The following is a 14,460-nucleotide window of genomic DNA, read 5'->3' on the forward strand; positions in this document are numbered from 1 at the left end:
TGCACGGCCCCTGGTGATGTGGAGCAGCTCTGTGGGACACGGGGCTGCTGCAACCTGTCCAGCCATCCATGTGGCCCCGCTGCTCTGGCGGGTGCCTGGGGGACCTGACTGTAGGACGAGGGCCAGGGAAGGAGCCTACCTGCCACCTCCTTGGACGAGGGCAGGCCAGCGGTGGCCTCCAGGTCAGTGGGGACGGGGCCTCCTCTCTCCAGAGCATGCACAAGCCCTCGTAGCCGCTCGCACTCCTCCTGTAGCCGGTCTCGCTCCTCACGTAGGCGCTGCTTGGCCAGGCTGGTGGGGTTGAGGCTCATGTGCAGCACTTTGGTTCTGCTCTGGTCATAGTCGCCCTGTGGGACAGCACAGCACAGGGTCACCTTGGGGGCTTTCAGAACAAAGACAGAAGAAACAGGATGCTCACAAACCCAGCCTGAGACTGGAGAGCTGCTCAGTCTGGTCATGTCTCGGGTTGAGCATCATGAGGTGGGTGCCAGGGAGCTGCACAGCTGGCAGTCTCAGTGCTCATGAGCTGCAGTATGAGCCAGGTGAGGCTCCTCGCATGAGCAGGTTCTGCTTGCCTACTGCCCAACATGGGGCCAGGCTGCCTGCCACTGACCTTGAAGAGTCACTGAGCTAATAAGACAGCAAGTGCCACACACTCCTTGGGATATCAGTCATCAGTACACAGGAATTCCCTAGTCTCCTGGGGATTGAACCCAGGACTCTCATACTGGGCTGTATCCCCAGCCCCTTTTTATTTTGAGACAGGGTCTTCTTTAGCTGGCAAGTTGCCCAGACTGGGCTTGAACTTGCAATCCTCCTGCCTTAGCTTCCCAGAGTGCAGGGGTTACAGGTGTGCACCACTGCTCTCAGCTTTAAGTATCAATTTTAAGAACACATCACAATGCAGATATTCAAATGACTAGGTTCTTACTACCACACAGTGCAGCTGCAGGTGGTACTGCATTTATCTTCCCTCCAACAGGTGTGTAAGTAGAGGGCCCATAATTAAAAAACAAATAAGCCTTTTTAAAAATGCTTTTAGACTTATGGAGAAACTGGAAAGGGAGTGAAGAGAGTTGCCACAGACCTCACACCAGTCCCCACCACATCTCGTGGCGTGTGTGTGTGTGTGGGGGGGGTAGTGTGGCCTACCTGTCATAGTCCAGACCCAGCCAGGGACCTCAAAGGGGAGGAACCAAGACAGATCTCCCAAGTATCACAACATGCTAGAGATCTATAGTCAAGGAGATTTCCAGTACTAGAGCAAAGAACAGCTAGATACCCTTGTGCCCTTGAGCTCACACCACATCCAAATGCTAATTCCAGAGGAATTGCAAAGGTAAAGTTTAAAGAAACACAGAAACACATCTTCATGACTATGGAGTAGATAGAGACTTAAAGATCATTCAAGTGCTATCATCCAGGAAAGGAGGACAGACCCCAGTCTCATGAACTCTGAGAGCTTATCTTCCACTGGAGCAGAGGGACCCTGGCAGAGTGGAGAGAGGCCTGGTGCATCTGCGGCAGAGGACTCTTATCAGAACTCACAAAGCACACAAAAATAAGCAAGAACATTTCAGAAAATTCCACTTAAAAAATGGGCAAAAAACACGAACAGGCACTTCACGGAAGGGACCCAAAGAGCTGGTGTGTACACGGAAGGCACCTGTGCATCATCAGGGGAACCACGTTGAACCAGTGCAGTGCCCATGCATGCAGGACAGGTTGCTGGACACACAATATGCAGCAGCACAAGCAGGCTCACTGCAGGCAGCTCATGCACATTGTGCTCACCTTCTGCCTGAGACTGGAGGCCGCCCTGCCCCTTCACTGACCCAGGATGGACTTTGGCAGGGTCTGAAGAAACTTGCAAGGTCACAGCAAGGAGCCATCACTATCCTGAGCCCTAGGGATCCCCCAGAAGGACAGGCCACTACAGGGCAAGGGAAGAGGAAGGCCTCAGCCTCCTCTGGGCCCCAGCGGCTTCACTGGGTTATTGCAGAGTGGCTGACAAGGCTGAGGATGCCCTGGAACCTGCTCCTGGGAGGCCCTGGCTGGGGACAGCACCAGCAGGGCAAGTGTGGCCCAGGGATGTGGCGTCACTGTATGGGCAGTATGCTACTGGGACTGGAGCCCATTCCTCAAGACACTGAACCACACAAAGCAGGCATTCTCACAGGCGGGGACTTCCCTGTGCCCACCTCTGGGGAAGTGGGATCATTCACTCAGACCACCAGGTGCACCTGGCAGAGGCTGGGTGGAGACCCTCTGCTAAGCATGGAGAGCCTTGACATCCTGCTCCACAGCAGTTCAAGCTGCTGTGGACTACAGTCCTTCCACCAAAGAACAGCTGTGGCGTACACTGGGCTGTGCCCAGCTTGGGCTCCTCACAGGGGTCAGAGCCTGCGGGTCTCTGACCAGCCACCCAGACTCCCCAGGATGTGCCTCCAAAGAAAAGCAGGGGTGGGGGAGGCAAAGTAAGATTCTGCCCATGTGCCACTTTCTGGAACAAAAACATGCTGATGTCCCTTCACAGCAAACTGCTGGTCCTGAAGTCCCCTTGCCTAAGAGGTCAGTTGGGACAGGACACTGACGTGGGCCAGAGACCTAGGAAGACCAAAGTGATGGCATGGGGCACCGCCAGGAGCAGCTGGATTTGCACACACAGCCCCTGGGCACCACTCTGTGCTGCCCCTCGGCTGGGAAGGGAAAGGCCAGCAGGAGGGAAGAGGGAGCCACAGCAGGCTGAGTGGGACAAGATTCCTGGGCTTCTCACAGGCTTTGTGAGAACCCTGTAAAACCCCCAAAGGGTGAAGATACTCCTGGAACTCAGCTGAATCATAGACCATCAGAGCTGACAGGGATTGTTATTTCACCCAATTTTAACAGTCTGGGTTAGATAACCAAGTGTGCAAAATCTGTACGCCCACGCAGCCCTGAGACAGCCCAATCACTGGGTCCCTCTAGGCAGACATACACTAGCCTCCTTCTCCTCAGGGAGCTGGAGAAGCCAGGTAGAGCAGGAAAAGCTGGCCCAACATTCCTGAGGAGTCCGATGGCAGGCCTGGGCTTCCTGAGGCGCCCTGTCCACCACCACCAAAGCCACATTCATGGGCACAAATCAAAATTTCCTGTAATTTTCATGTGTTCTCACCTTTTGATCTCTGCACACTTATTAACTGCTTCTATACATTAAACAGACGTTACCTGACTCCCAGAGGTGGCAGAGGCCTCTAGAGCCAACATGGGGCAGGGAACCAGGGCACTGATAGGCAGGGACATGAGCTACGCTAGGGAGCCGGCACAGGGAGGTCAGAGAACGTAACAGAGGGCGTGGTGGTCTCCAGACACATTTGCCACCTGGAACCTTCTGCAGTGTCCTCAGAAAGCCAGGAATGAAACCCTCTGTGTGACAGAGGCCGCTGACTGGCAGGTCCCAGGGTCTGGCGTACCTTGGAGGTGCGGGAGGGGTGAGCAGGCAATCATGGGGGAGATGGTGCCCGTCACGGTGCCCAGTGGGAGCGGGTACCCTGGTGAAGAGGCTCAACAAGACTCACGCTCCACTTCACACACAGGAAGTCGGCAGGGAGGCACCGAGGTCAGAGGTGATGGGCCAGCCGGGACACAGCCAGGTGGCGAGGCTGGCTGTGTGGTCCATGTCTCACCACCTGCTCCCTGTGCCACTGACCCTCCGAGAGCAGGGAGGGTCCCCCCCGCCCACTGTGTCAGAGAACAGTGTGGCGGCCACCATGGGAGTATGGGAAAGGAAGGGACAGCCAGCCCAAAACCCTTCTGCATCTGCGAGCTCTGAGGGGAAAGGCCCTTTCTCTATCCTGCTGGCAAGAAGTAATAGGATGCTTGGTGCTGGTGGAAACCAGTGCCAACACAGGTCTATGGCAAAGACTGAGAATGACGGTGACAGCCCATCACTCCCTGCTTCTTACCTGACGCCGACACTTCAATATGGACATTTTATCAGCTGGCTCCTGAGAAGGTCAGCTCTTCGGGGACTGGGGCTGTGTTTTGTCTACTATTGTGGCGCCCGGGCAGAGAACAGTGCCTGGTGTGGTGCTGAATCTGCGTTTGTTGAATGAGTGAGTGATAATTACAACATTTCCTGAGCCAGGACATGTCCCAGCAGACAAAGAAGTGAGATCATTCATCAGTCACAATAAAGTGAAGTGAGAGCCCAGGAAGGACCTGGCCTCTCTCCTTTGATGGTTGCTATGGGCCCTCAGCAACCTCTCCTGCACACCTGCCTGGGTCCTGCTTTGCCCAAGCACAGTGACATTCATGAGGACAGGGTGCTGTGTGGCTAAATGGCTGGCCCCATGTGCAGGTAGGGCTGGTGGCCCCAATCAAGAGCCCTGTCCCCACTAGCCACCTGGAGACACGAGAAGATGGGCAAAGGAAGTGGCCACTGCCCAACCTCCCAAGGAGCTGCATCGGGGCTGGTGCTTTCGCCCACCCCCACTCCCCACCCACCATGGAGCAGGTACCCCAAGGACACAGAGCAGACAAAGATTTCAGAGCTTGGTCTGGGAGGCACAGCCAGGCAGCAGGGATAAAGGACTGTGAGGGCATGAGGTAAACTGAGAATGTCACCAATGGCCAAGGCCAGCCCAGCTTCAAGGTTTTCTCACAGTGGGATCCAAGTGCCACCTCCATTGGACACACTGTGGCCCCTGCTCCGAGGAGGGCTGGGGGTAGAGGGAGTGCATGTGGGTGGCCTCTGCACATCAGGGTGCTATGTCACTGCCCTTCCAAACATGTCTATCCACCCACCCAGCAGGCATTGCTCAGGATTGTGCCTTCCCCTTATAAAGTCCCAACTGGGGGCTCCAGTCAGCCGGCACCTGGTCACAGGGGAGAGAAGACGCCAGTCTGCCAGCAGGGCTACCATCACTCCATGCGCCCACCCTCCATGGGCACAGAGGGTATTATGCCAACTTGAAAGTGCACTGTCCAGGGGGCTGGCACTGCACAGGACGAGCAGATGGGGAGAGTGAACAACTTTGCTGAAATCTGCTGCTAGATGACAGCTTTGAGGAAGAAAGGGGAAAAATGGCTGTAATCTTCTGCTAAAATTTGTCGCCTTATTTGATTCACAGCTGAGAAAACTGTTGAGATGCTGACAAGCATCTCAAAAGGAAAAGTTGGGGACCTTCCTTTGATGCCATGGTGCAATTATTGACTAAACAAAAATATTCCACTCACTTGCCTAGCAAGCGGGTGGCACTCTTTGTTAATGACAGAAGCAAAGCAGGGACCAAGAACTGGGCAGGGGCCACACGCTGGCCACTAGCATGCCTACCTTCTGTCCAGCTGTCTCCGGACCGGGGCAGTGGATGGCTCTGAGAGGAGTCTGTACCAGGCTGCAGTGTAGACTCCCTGAGAGTGGGAGCCCCGGATGGCCCGAGGCTCCCCTGCCACCCACCTGTTCCATGGGTTCAGGTCTGTGTGAACTCAGACCAGGCACTGTTCTCTGCATCCTAAGTTCTGTAGGGCAGGACTTGGTGGAGCTGTCGCCAGCTTCATTTCTGCCTGTGAAGTAAGTTCTATCCTAACTTGCCATTGGCCTTGAGCAGGCCTCTGGCCTCTGGGCCTCAGTTTCCCTGGGTGGACCAGTGAGAACTGGCATGAACTTGAATTTCCTCCCTTCTTTGGATGAGAGGACAGGCTGTGAGTGGTGCTTGGTGTGTGTGAGGACGTGCATGCTGCAGTTGGGACCCTCCACCCTCAGCTACCTCAAAGAGAAGCCAGAACCTCTCCCACCACATCCCACCCCCCAGCCCACTGCCCCAGGAGAGTCCCAGGCAGCAAGCAGGGAGGGAGGGCTGCCTGCCACCCTATGCCTGACTCGAATACTAAGAGACCCTGCTGGAAAGAGGCAGCAACGCGAAGAGAATTAGAAAACACAGTTAAATAACTGCCAATCCTCATGCATATTTATAAATCACCCGGGCTCAAAACTAAATCAATACCTCTCCTGGCTGAGAGAGACTCAGCTCAGCAACAAGAGCAAGGCCACTTTAGTGGCCCTCTGGGTCTGGGGGCAGAAGCCCAGCTCTGCCAGGTCCCTGGACGGCAACCATGTGCCCCAACCCCACTGGGTAACACCTTTGATCCTGAGCTCTGCAGTTTCGAGAGCAAGGCCCACAAAAGAGGGGGGAGGTCTGTGAGCCTAGCAGAGCACCCAGGCCCTGCACCTCGAACAACAGCTAAAAGGCTCCTGGTGAACAGGTGGATCAGAGCACAGAGCAAGGTGCACCTGCCCAGCACTGACCTCATGCTACAGCCCAGGACACAGAAATGATCATGTCAAGCAGTGGGAGACAGGAGGCCACGGGGGTCCCTTACTCACCCAGGGGCAGGCCTACCACTGCGCCTCCCATGGGCCTGCCATCCTCTGGGCCTGGGCCATGAGCTGCCAGAAAGTTCCCAAAGAGGGAGAAAAGAGACCAACAAGTGGCCTCTGGCAATGGGATAGGACATTTGCGTGACCCTCCAGTGGCCCACAGGGCAGGGCGAGAGGTGTCTCCTGTATGACTCTCAGGGCTCAGACTGGGTTATCCTGGGCTGGGCCCCAGACTTCCAGGCCATTCTAACTGCCACGGGGCTGTCACCCAGCCACCTGCTTGGGTTGCGAGGGGAGGGGCAGTCGGCATTGTGCTGCCCCACCAGACTCGACCTGCTTCCCTTCTCCTGCCCCACACAGCATGGTGACCTGAGGAGGAAGGACAGACAGCTGCTACCCTAGAGACTGAGCCCTGCAGCACAGCTGCCCTGCTCATGCTACCTGGGCCTCCTGAGGTGTGGGGTCAGGGAGTGGCCTAAGGAACTGGTGTCCTGTTGTTCAAAACATGAGCATCGGGTTGGAGATTTAGCTCAGTGGTTCTGGCGCCTGCAGCGCAACCGCAAGGTCCTGAGTTCGATCCCCGGTACCAAAAACAAAAAAACAAACAAAGCATGAGCATTCTCATGCTGGAGGTAAGCCTGGAACAGGTCATATTCTCTCTGGGCCTCATTGGCTCACCTGTGCAGTAGGTAATACTGTGGCGTGGCTCACAAAGCCCCTAGGAAGATCAAATGGGCCAAGAGAAGTGAGAACAGTCTTCATGAGTTTTGTGGGGTACATATGCACAAAGGTACAGCCCTCAGGGCCCATGGTAGATTTGCAGGGTGCACATGTGTGCAGTTACAGCCCACAGGACTATGGGAGCAAAGGCCAAAGTGCTATTACCCGTGAAGCCTGCCCCTCTGTCTGCAGGACATGCCCAGGTAGCTTTTACCTATAGGTCCTCGGTTCACTTCAACTCCACCTTCATCTGAGGACCCAGCCTTTCCAGAGACACCTGAGGTGTCTTGACACCACGAAGTGTCAGGAAAACTGGGCCACAGAGAAGCATCAGGTGCAAACCTAATCCCTGCAAAGGGAGGAGGAGAAAGATGGTGCAAACCTCCCTTGGGGCCACAGTGGGAGGCAGTGGAGGGTGGTGGGTTGAGGGGAGCCCCAGAACCCCCTGTGCTCTAAGGTCCTCTCTCTTTGCATGCTTTGGCCCCCTCAAGCCACCATGTACTTAAAGCTGGGTCTGATCCACTTTCCTTCTGGATGGTCTCGGATACCAAAGAATCGCAGAGCTGACAAAGCCAAATCAAGTCCTAGCCTACAAAACCAGCCAAAGCAGTACCTGCTTGGGACACATATCGATTATGCCACTCGTGGGGCTGAGTGCTGTACTGGGCAGTCACCACGGTGCTTATGGGCAAGGACAGCACTGTCCTCCTTCCCAGGGGAGGGGCTTCCAGAGGCTGCAACAGAACCAGAGGGGCTATCGGGAATAGCCTTTTCGGTTTAGCCCCTAGCCTCTTCTTTTTCCTAGGGTTGTCACCTAAAAGGGAATGTGGAGCTTGGCTTTTTTTGGTACTGGGGATCGAACTCGGGTCCTTGCACTTGCACAGCAGGCGGCAAAACCACTGAGCTAAATCCCCGGCCTGGAGCTTGGCTTTCTGCCCCAGCACATCACAGCTTTGTCAGCCTGGCAATGCGAGGAAGGGTCAGAGGAAGGCTCATGTGTTCAGCAGGTGGCCCTGGGTGTGCCTCTACCTCAGGGACAGTCTCCGCTGGCACACACACATGGGGCCCAGAAGAGCCTGAGTCAGGGCCCAGCACCACTGACTACAGGCTGTATGGCTCTGAGGCAGTCCTTGGGATCCCATCTGGGTAAAGATGACAACAGTCTCTCTGGCTGCTGTCCTGCCCTCAAGCCAATGAGGAGGGTACTGGCACACATGTGGAAGAAAGGGCAGGACATCACCAAATGAGCACAAGCCCCTGTCACTGGGCATCAAGTGCCTGCATGTGCCCTGTGACACCCAGGAACCTGCACACCCTCATCGGCCTTCCCTGACCCTGGCTCTGTCCAGACGACAAGTACTGTTAGCATGGCCAATTCCAGGACGCTGTGACTGCCCACAGGTTCCCTGACTTCAGAAGGCAATCTGCTGTTGGGGCTGATTTGGTAACAACTTATAGGGAAGTGAGGGAGAGAAATCTACTTGTTTGGAAAGGCTCAGTGCAGCCACTCAGGCTAAAGGCCAGACCACTACCTAGGACCCCTCAGTGCCCCGAGCCATGGCTCCCACTGCCTATCAGACCTGGAACCTATGCAGACCCCTGCTGGCTCCCAGGCTGCAGGCAGGCCTTGTGTGGGGATGCTCTGGTAGGGTTTTGGTAGACTCCATGTGGGGGCAGCCAGTGCAGGCAAGTGGAGCCAGTGAGTGGCCAGGGCTCCTGGACCACTGTGACAGGTCCTGGCTCAGTGGCTCATGTTCTCGACCCAGCTCCAGGCCCATCCACACTGCCCCACCCAGACCTGGGCTCTCCAGGAGCCTCCGTCCGTCAGTCCAGTCAGTACTCTGCATATACCATAGGTCACGGCCCTGAAGGAGGAGGAATGTGTGTCTATCTGTGGTGCTTGGCCTGCAGCCCGCCCCCACCCCCGGTATCCTACTGGGCCAGTAGCCAGCAGGCCAGCAATGCTTGGGAGATCAGGTGGCCTCTGCTTGCCTCAGCTCTCCATTATAGCAAGCAAATCGCTACTCCCCAGACAGCCAGCCTGGTTCTTACAAGAGCTGGCAAGAGACCCCAGGGTACAGGCTGGCTGTTGCAGGGCCAGTGAGGGCCAAGCAGCACCAGCAAGGGTGGCCTTGAGCAGTGCCCTGGAGCTCCCCGCTCCCCGGTCCTGGCCCTGGGTTGTTCCAGGAATTGCCTGTAAAAGGCAGCTGCTGTTTATCCCACTGTGGTAAAATTCATATCATGTGAAATTTCCCATCATAACCACATCTAAGCACACAGCTCGGGGGGATTAAGCACATTCACATGGCTGTGAGCCTGTCACCATGTCCACCTCCAGAACTCTCATCTTCTGTCCTCACTGTACACTGAGTCCCGTCCCCTCCCTAGCTCTGGGTTCCACCGTCCTGCTTCCTGTCTCTAGGATCTGATTCCTCAGGACCTCCTAGGAGCAGAGCCACACAGTATTGATCCTCTAGTGACCAGTATGCTTTCCTTGGCAGAGCAGTGTGTTAGCTGTTCCTTCCTCCCTTGGTAAGGCTCAGTAATATCCTGTAGCCTGGATGGACATTTCATTGACTCATCTGTTGAAGACACTGGGCTGCTCCCCATTTGGATGGTAGTGAACATGGTAAGCAAGTTCATCACAATCCTTGCTTTCCATCCCTCGGGTGTAGACCTGCTCAGACACACAGTTGAACAAAGTGTTTTTTTTGTTGTTGTTTTTTTGTTTTTGGTGCTAGGGATGGAATCCAGGGCTGTACACATGCTAGACAAGCTCTCTATTAATGAGTTGCGTCTCAGCCCCAAAGCTGATTTTTTAAATCAATGCAGCCCCCAAGGAGGGCACCATGAAACCCTCAAGACATTTCTCTTTGAATCTAGTGCTTTGTCTTCAGCACTGAGATCAGTTCTATTTCTGCCAATCCCAAATTCTCTGGTCATGGAAATCGCTTTCTTTAAGCAGGGCCCACCCTGAAGATAGCACAGTGAGGGAGGCTGGGAAAATGAGCTTGCCCGTGAGGCTCGGCCCTGGGAGTCCTCATCATCCCTGGGGGCCTGTGTCCAATGTGAACAGCCCCATGGGCACTGCTCCCCGTGTCCTGCCAGGTCCCGCTGTCCTGAGGCCACCTGGAGAGACAGCACAGCTTGAGGCTGAATGCTTGCCCAGGCCCTACCTGCTGTGCCTGGCCCTCATTACACCCTGGCTCTGAAGCGGCACAAGCTCTGCAGTAAGAAGTTCAACTTAAAGAGGATAATCACATGATGATATCATGCCTAATGTCTAGGTTTCAAAAGCGCTGGAAAAGCTCCTAACTTTCTCATTTAAAACTTGTGCAAGGACCAGGAGGAGATGAAGAAAGGTGTCGCAGCATGTTAGCACAAGACCACCAGGGCTGTGGACTAAGACAGCCTCAGTGACTGTGTGAAACCCAGGCCAGAGGGGAGTGGCTGGGGTTGCTAATCACACTGTTCTCATGCCACATGCTTTCTGGTCTCGTGGGCAGTAGGTGGAGAAGCAGGCACGAACAGGTTTCCCAAGAGCACCAGGGAAAAGATACCACACTGGCACCATGACACCCATGGGAGCCATGAGACTGCCGATGACCTCCTGTCTGCAGACCAGTCTGCTGTTCTGTAAACCAGGGGCTGGGCCAGCATCAGGGGTCTCAGGGCCCCACAGCTGGGGTCTGGCAGTCCCAGGAGGATGGACCCCAGTGTGCTTGGTGCTCCAGCAAGAAGAGGCCATCAGGCCCAAGGGATTGAGCTTCCCAGAAGGCAACACCCTGGGAGAAGGGGTCTTAATATGCAGGGCGCGTCCTTCTCATAAAAAACCAAAAGAAATCAGTGCCTGTGGAAATGTCGCTGCACAAATGCACATCAGAGGGCTGCTTTTTTTAGCCTTCAGCGTTAATAAACATGAGCAATCCGCACTCACCTCTGTGGGTCTGGGCTTTTTTTCCCTTCCTAAGCATCTTATTTTACATAAACACTCAGCAAGGCAGGCCTAAGAGGCAAGGCTGAGAAGAAATATCAAGCCTGGCATTGCTCAGAGCCAGTCCTGGGCTCCGGCAGGTGGAGATGGGAGGCTACACTCCTGCCTTCATCCCAAATGTGAAGTTTGCACAGAGCCACCAGAAAGGGCCACACCCTGGGTGCACAGGGTCCAGTGTTCATGTGCCCCCTATGAGATGGAACTGAAGGAAAGGCCCACTGCAAGCAAAGGAATACAAGACCTGGAAGTAAATTCACAAGAAACTTTCAAGATAAAAATATCTGACCAGGTGTGGCACACACCTATAATCTCAGGCCTTAGGAGGCTGAGGCAGGAAGACTGCAAATTCAAATCCAGCTTGGGCAATTTAGTGACTTAGCAAGACCCTGTCTGAACAAAGAAAAGGGGTTGGGGATGTAACTCAGTGCAAAGGCCCTGGGTTCAAGCCCCAGTACAAAAGCAAAATAAAACAACAACAACAACAACAAAACTGTAACAGTTCTTAAGGGATACAGACAGAGAGGTGCCCCACAAACTAAGACACTGACAATTCTCATGCAAGAAAAGCCTACATGTAGGAGACACTGAGCCTCCGAAGCTCTTATTCCCCATGACACCGGTGAAGACTGAGCAGGGTGGCCCCTGCTCACCCTGATCTGCACACAGGCTCAGGAGAGGGGAGTGGGTGGCTCACACAGAAGCCAGCAGAGGTTCAAGTGATGCCTGGCCTGGCAGGCTGGGGTGGGGTGGATACTGGCCATGGCTGCACTGGGCAGAGTGAAGGATACTGGCAGCTGGCATAAGTGTGCCACTTTCCTCCCTGCAGCTCTGGTTTTCTGCCATATGGGGTAGGGTGGTCCTCATAGACATCTAGCAGCCACGAAGAGCTGAGGTCTGAGGAGAGAGAATAGCCTAGGACACTTGTGTGGGAGATACCGCTGAGGCATGGCTTGGGCAGTAGGTGGATTGTGGCTATGTCACCGCCTTGCTGAGTAGTGGGCCGGGCCACTAGCTTCTTTGACTTAGCATAGCTCCCTCCTCACAGTGTCCCTGCCAGGCATTGGGCCAGGTGGTCCCTGGCCTTGAGGGGCTCTTCCTGGAGCTGCTGAGTTATGTAGCCAGCAGTCTTGGGACTTGGCACACCCAGGCAGCCCCCACACCATTATGCCTCGAGAACATCTCAGAAGTGTGTGCAGAGAGGCGTCAAGAAGCCAGCCGTCCTGGTCACCAAAGAACCATGGGCGATGTGAGACAGCACTGCCTTAGACTGCAGGCTCCCTGGCAGTTGCAATGTGAGGCTGTGTGAGGTCAAGTATGGCAGGTGGGTTTGGGGGAGAAACCTGGGGCCCAGGGTCACACAGGTCTCTGGGGTAGCAGGCAGGGCAGCAACTTGCCATGAGCTGGGCAGCCACAGGGAAGGCAGATGCGGCCATCAAGGGCATGGCTGGGGGTTGTGGGGCAGGGAGTCGTGAGGTCAGAGCCTGACCTGGGGTCTCCGAGGAGCCTGTGATGCATGCAGGAGCAGGGATGTCTCAGGAATGGGAGCTTTCCACTCACATGGAACCCAGCAGTCTCAACCCACTCCATTTCCTAAAGAGATATACTTACTGTATTTTAAATGTGTACAACTGGGCAGCTCGTCTGATCCCTTTTCTGAGCAGTGCTTCATGTGGGTGGTGAGGCTGCAGGGGGAGTGGGCTAGGCTGGGATGGAGGGGCTCAGAGAGGGCAGTCAGCTCAGGGGCCTGGCTTCAGAGGGCAGGGAATCTTGGGGGTGGGGGTTTTCCTGCCAGACCACCCACCTGCCTGAATAAGCGCTATGATTAGGCAGCCCTGCGGGATGGCGGGGGCACGGGCTTCAGGATCCCTGAGATGAATTCTGCTTAATTACGTGCATGCTGAAGTACTTAGAGAAAAGTATACAGATGTCTGCAATTTACTTTAAAATGCATCAAAAGAATAAAATGGACTGATGGCTGGCAGAGGGCCGGGAAGAGATGTCACACAGCAGCGAGTGACGTGCTTCTCGAGGACATAGGTGGTGTGAGCAGGCGTTCACTGTGACATTCCTGCCACTTCTCTGTGTGCTTGAAGGCACTCGTAAGAAGTTGGAAACTAGCTGGACTGGGTTTGAATGCTGACTTCCCTTTACTGCTGGTGACAGGACCCTAGAGAGCACCCTCAGGGTACCAAGCTTGGCACATCACCAGGTGGGGACATGCCCACTCTGCTGGAGGTATGTCCAGCAGAGTCGGACCATCTCACAAATGAGCTTCCCCTCTGTGCCCACTCCCTGAAGCCCCAGATCCAGCCCATTGGAGCCATGAAGATGGGACCCATGTGCCCTGTCACCATGGTGATGCAGTGAGGACTGAGGTGTTACTGTGAATACCAGTAATCCCCAGGATGTGCAGGGCCCTGGGGGGCCAGCGCCTGTACACCCCAAAGACAGGCTGTAGGGCAGACCCTCGTCCTGGAGGAGCACTGCCATGAGGGGGTCACTGGCAGCGTGGATGTTAGGATGAAAGGCAGCACAGGGGACACGGACCCGGCCACACTCTTCAACCATGCTCTTGGTTCTGAGTTCAAGGCCAGTGCTTGGGATGGGGGCCGCTGGCCCTCAGGGACCCAGGATAGGAGGACTAGCTAGCACCCCGGTCAGGCAGTTAGGGGACAAGGACTGAGGCTGCACCAAGAGTCCTGGAACTGGAATGTAGAGCCACAGGCCTGCATTCCACGTGGTCTGCCCACTGCAGCCTGTAGCTGAAAACACTGCCACACATTTACGCCCTATCTATCTCTAAAAAGGAAGGGCTCAGGTCACCCTTCTTGCACCAGCTAACTGGGGCCCTCAGTTTTCCCATCACTAAGTGGGGGCCCTGCAGCTATGAGGGCAGCAGCTTGCGGATCCTGGGATTGCTGTCCACGTGGTGAGAGGTCCTGTCACACAGGAAACCCCCAAACCCCCTCCCCACCCCAGCTATTAGGAATGCACAAGGTCCCTCCTGGCTGGTGTGTGAATACCAGTGACCCTCAGGGCGACCCAGGAAGGACACTGTCACTGTGGCCAGTGCGATGATCTGTCTCTCTCCAGCACACGTGTTCACCCACACCCAGCTCCAAGAGGTAACTGGAGTTCCGCTTCCTCACCAACCAGCTGCGAACTAATTACAAAAAATTCTAACTAGTCGAGCTCCCTCTCCAAGCATATGTTCCCAATTAAGCCAAACCGCAGCTGATTTTAATCAATCTTCCTTGAAGCGCCAACTTGAAGATACTCTTCTCCTCCAGAGGGAAGGAGGGAGCAGAACAGGAGACAGCACGGCAGGAGAGGCACTCCAGTGAGGACATGCTGACCGAGGCTCCCAGACCCCAGCTGCCACGAGAGC

The 14,460-nt window shown here is 55.2% G+C and overlaps 1 protein-coding gene across 5 annotated transcripts in view; it reads right to left on the bottom strand.

The window, feature by feature from the left end:
* The window catches only part of Mad1l1 (mitotic arrest deficient 1 like 1), a 348,970-nt gene that overhangs the window by 93,728 nt on the left and 240,782 nt on the right, over positions 1-14,460 (bottom strand). For 4 of the 5 annotated variants that reach the window (XM_013070590.3, XM_021254641.2, XM_004840361.4 and 1 more), the window contains one exon: positions 140-347. In XM_013070590.3, the coding sequence (XP_012926044.2) occupies positions 140-347 (208 nt within the window). Of the gene's footprint in view, positions 1-139; positions 348-12,680; positions 12,944-14,460 lie in introns of those variants that run through there. The other variant, XM_021254642.2, reaches the window with a different exon arrangement.

The sequence above is a fragment of the Heterocephalus glaber genome, unplaced genomic scaffold, assembly GCF_053883595.1.
Source record: "Heterocephalus glaber isolate CG9 unplaced genomic scaffold, H.glaber_assembly_v1.0 deba00001610, whole genome shotgun sequence".
Lineage (NCBI taxonomy): Eukaryota > Metazoa > Chordata > Mammalia > Rodentia > Bathyergidae > Heterocephalus > Heterocephalus glaber.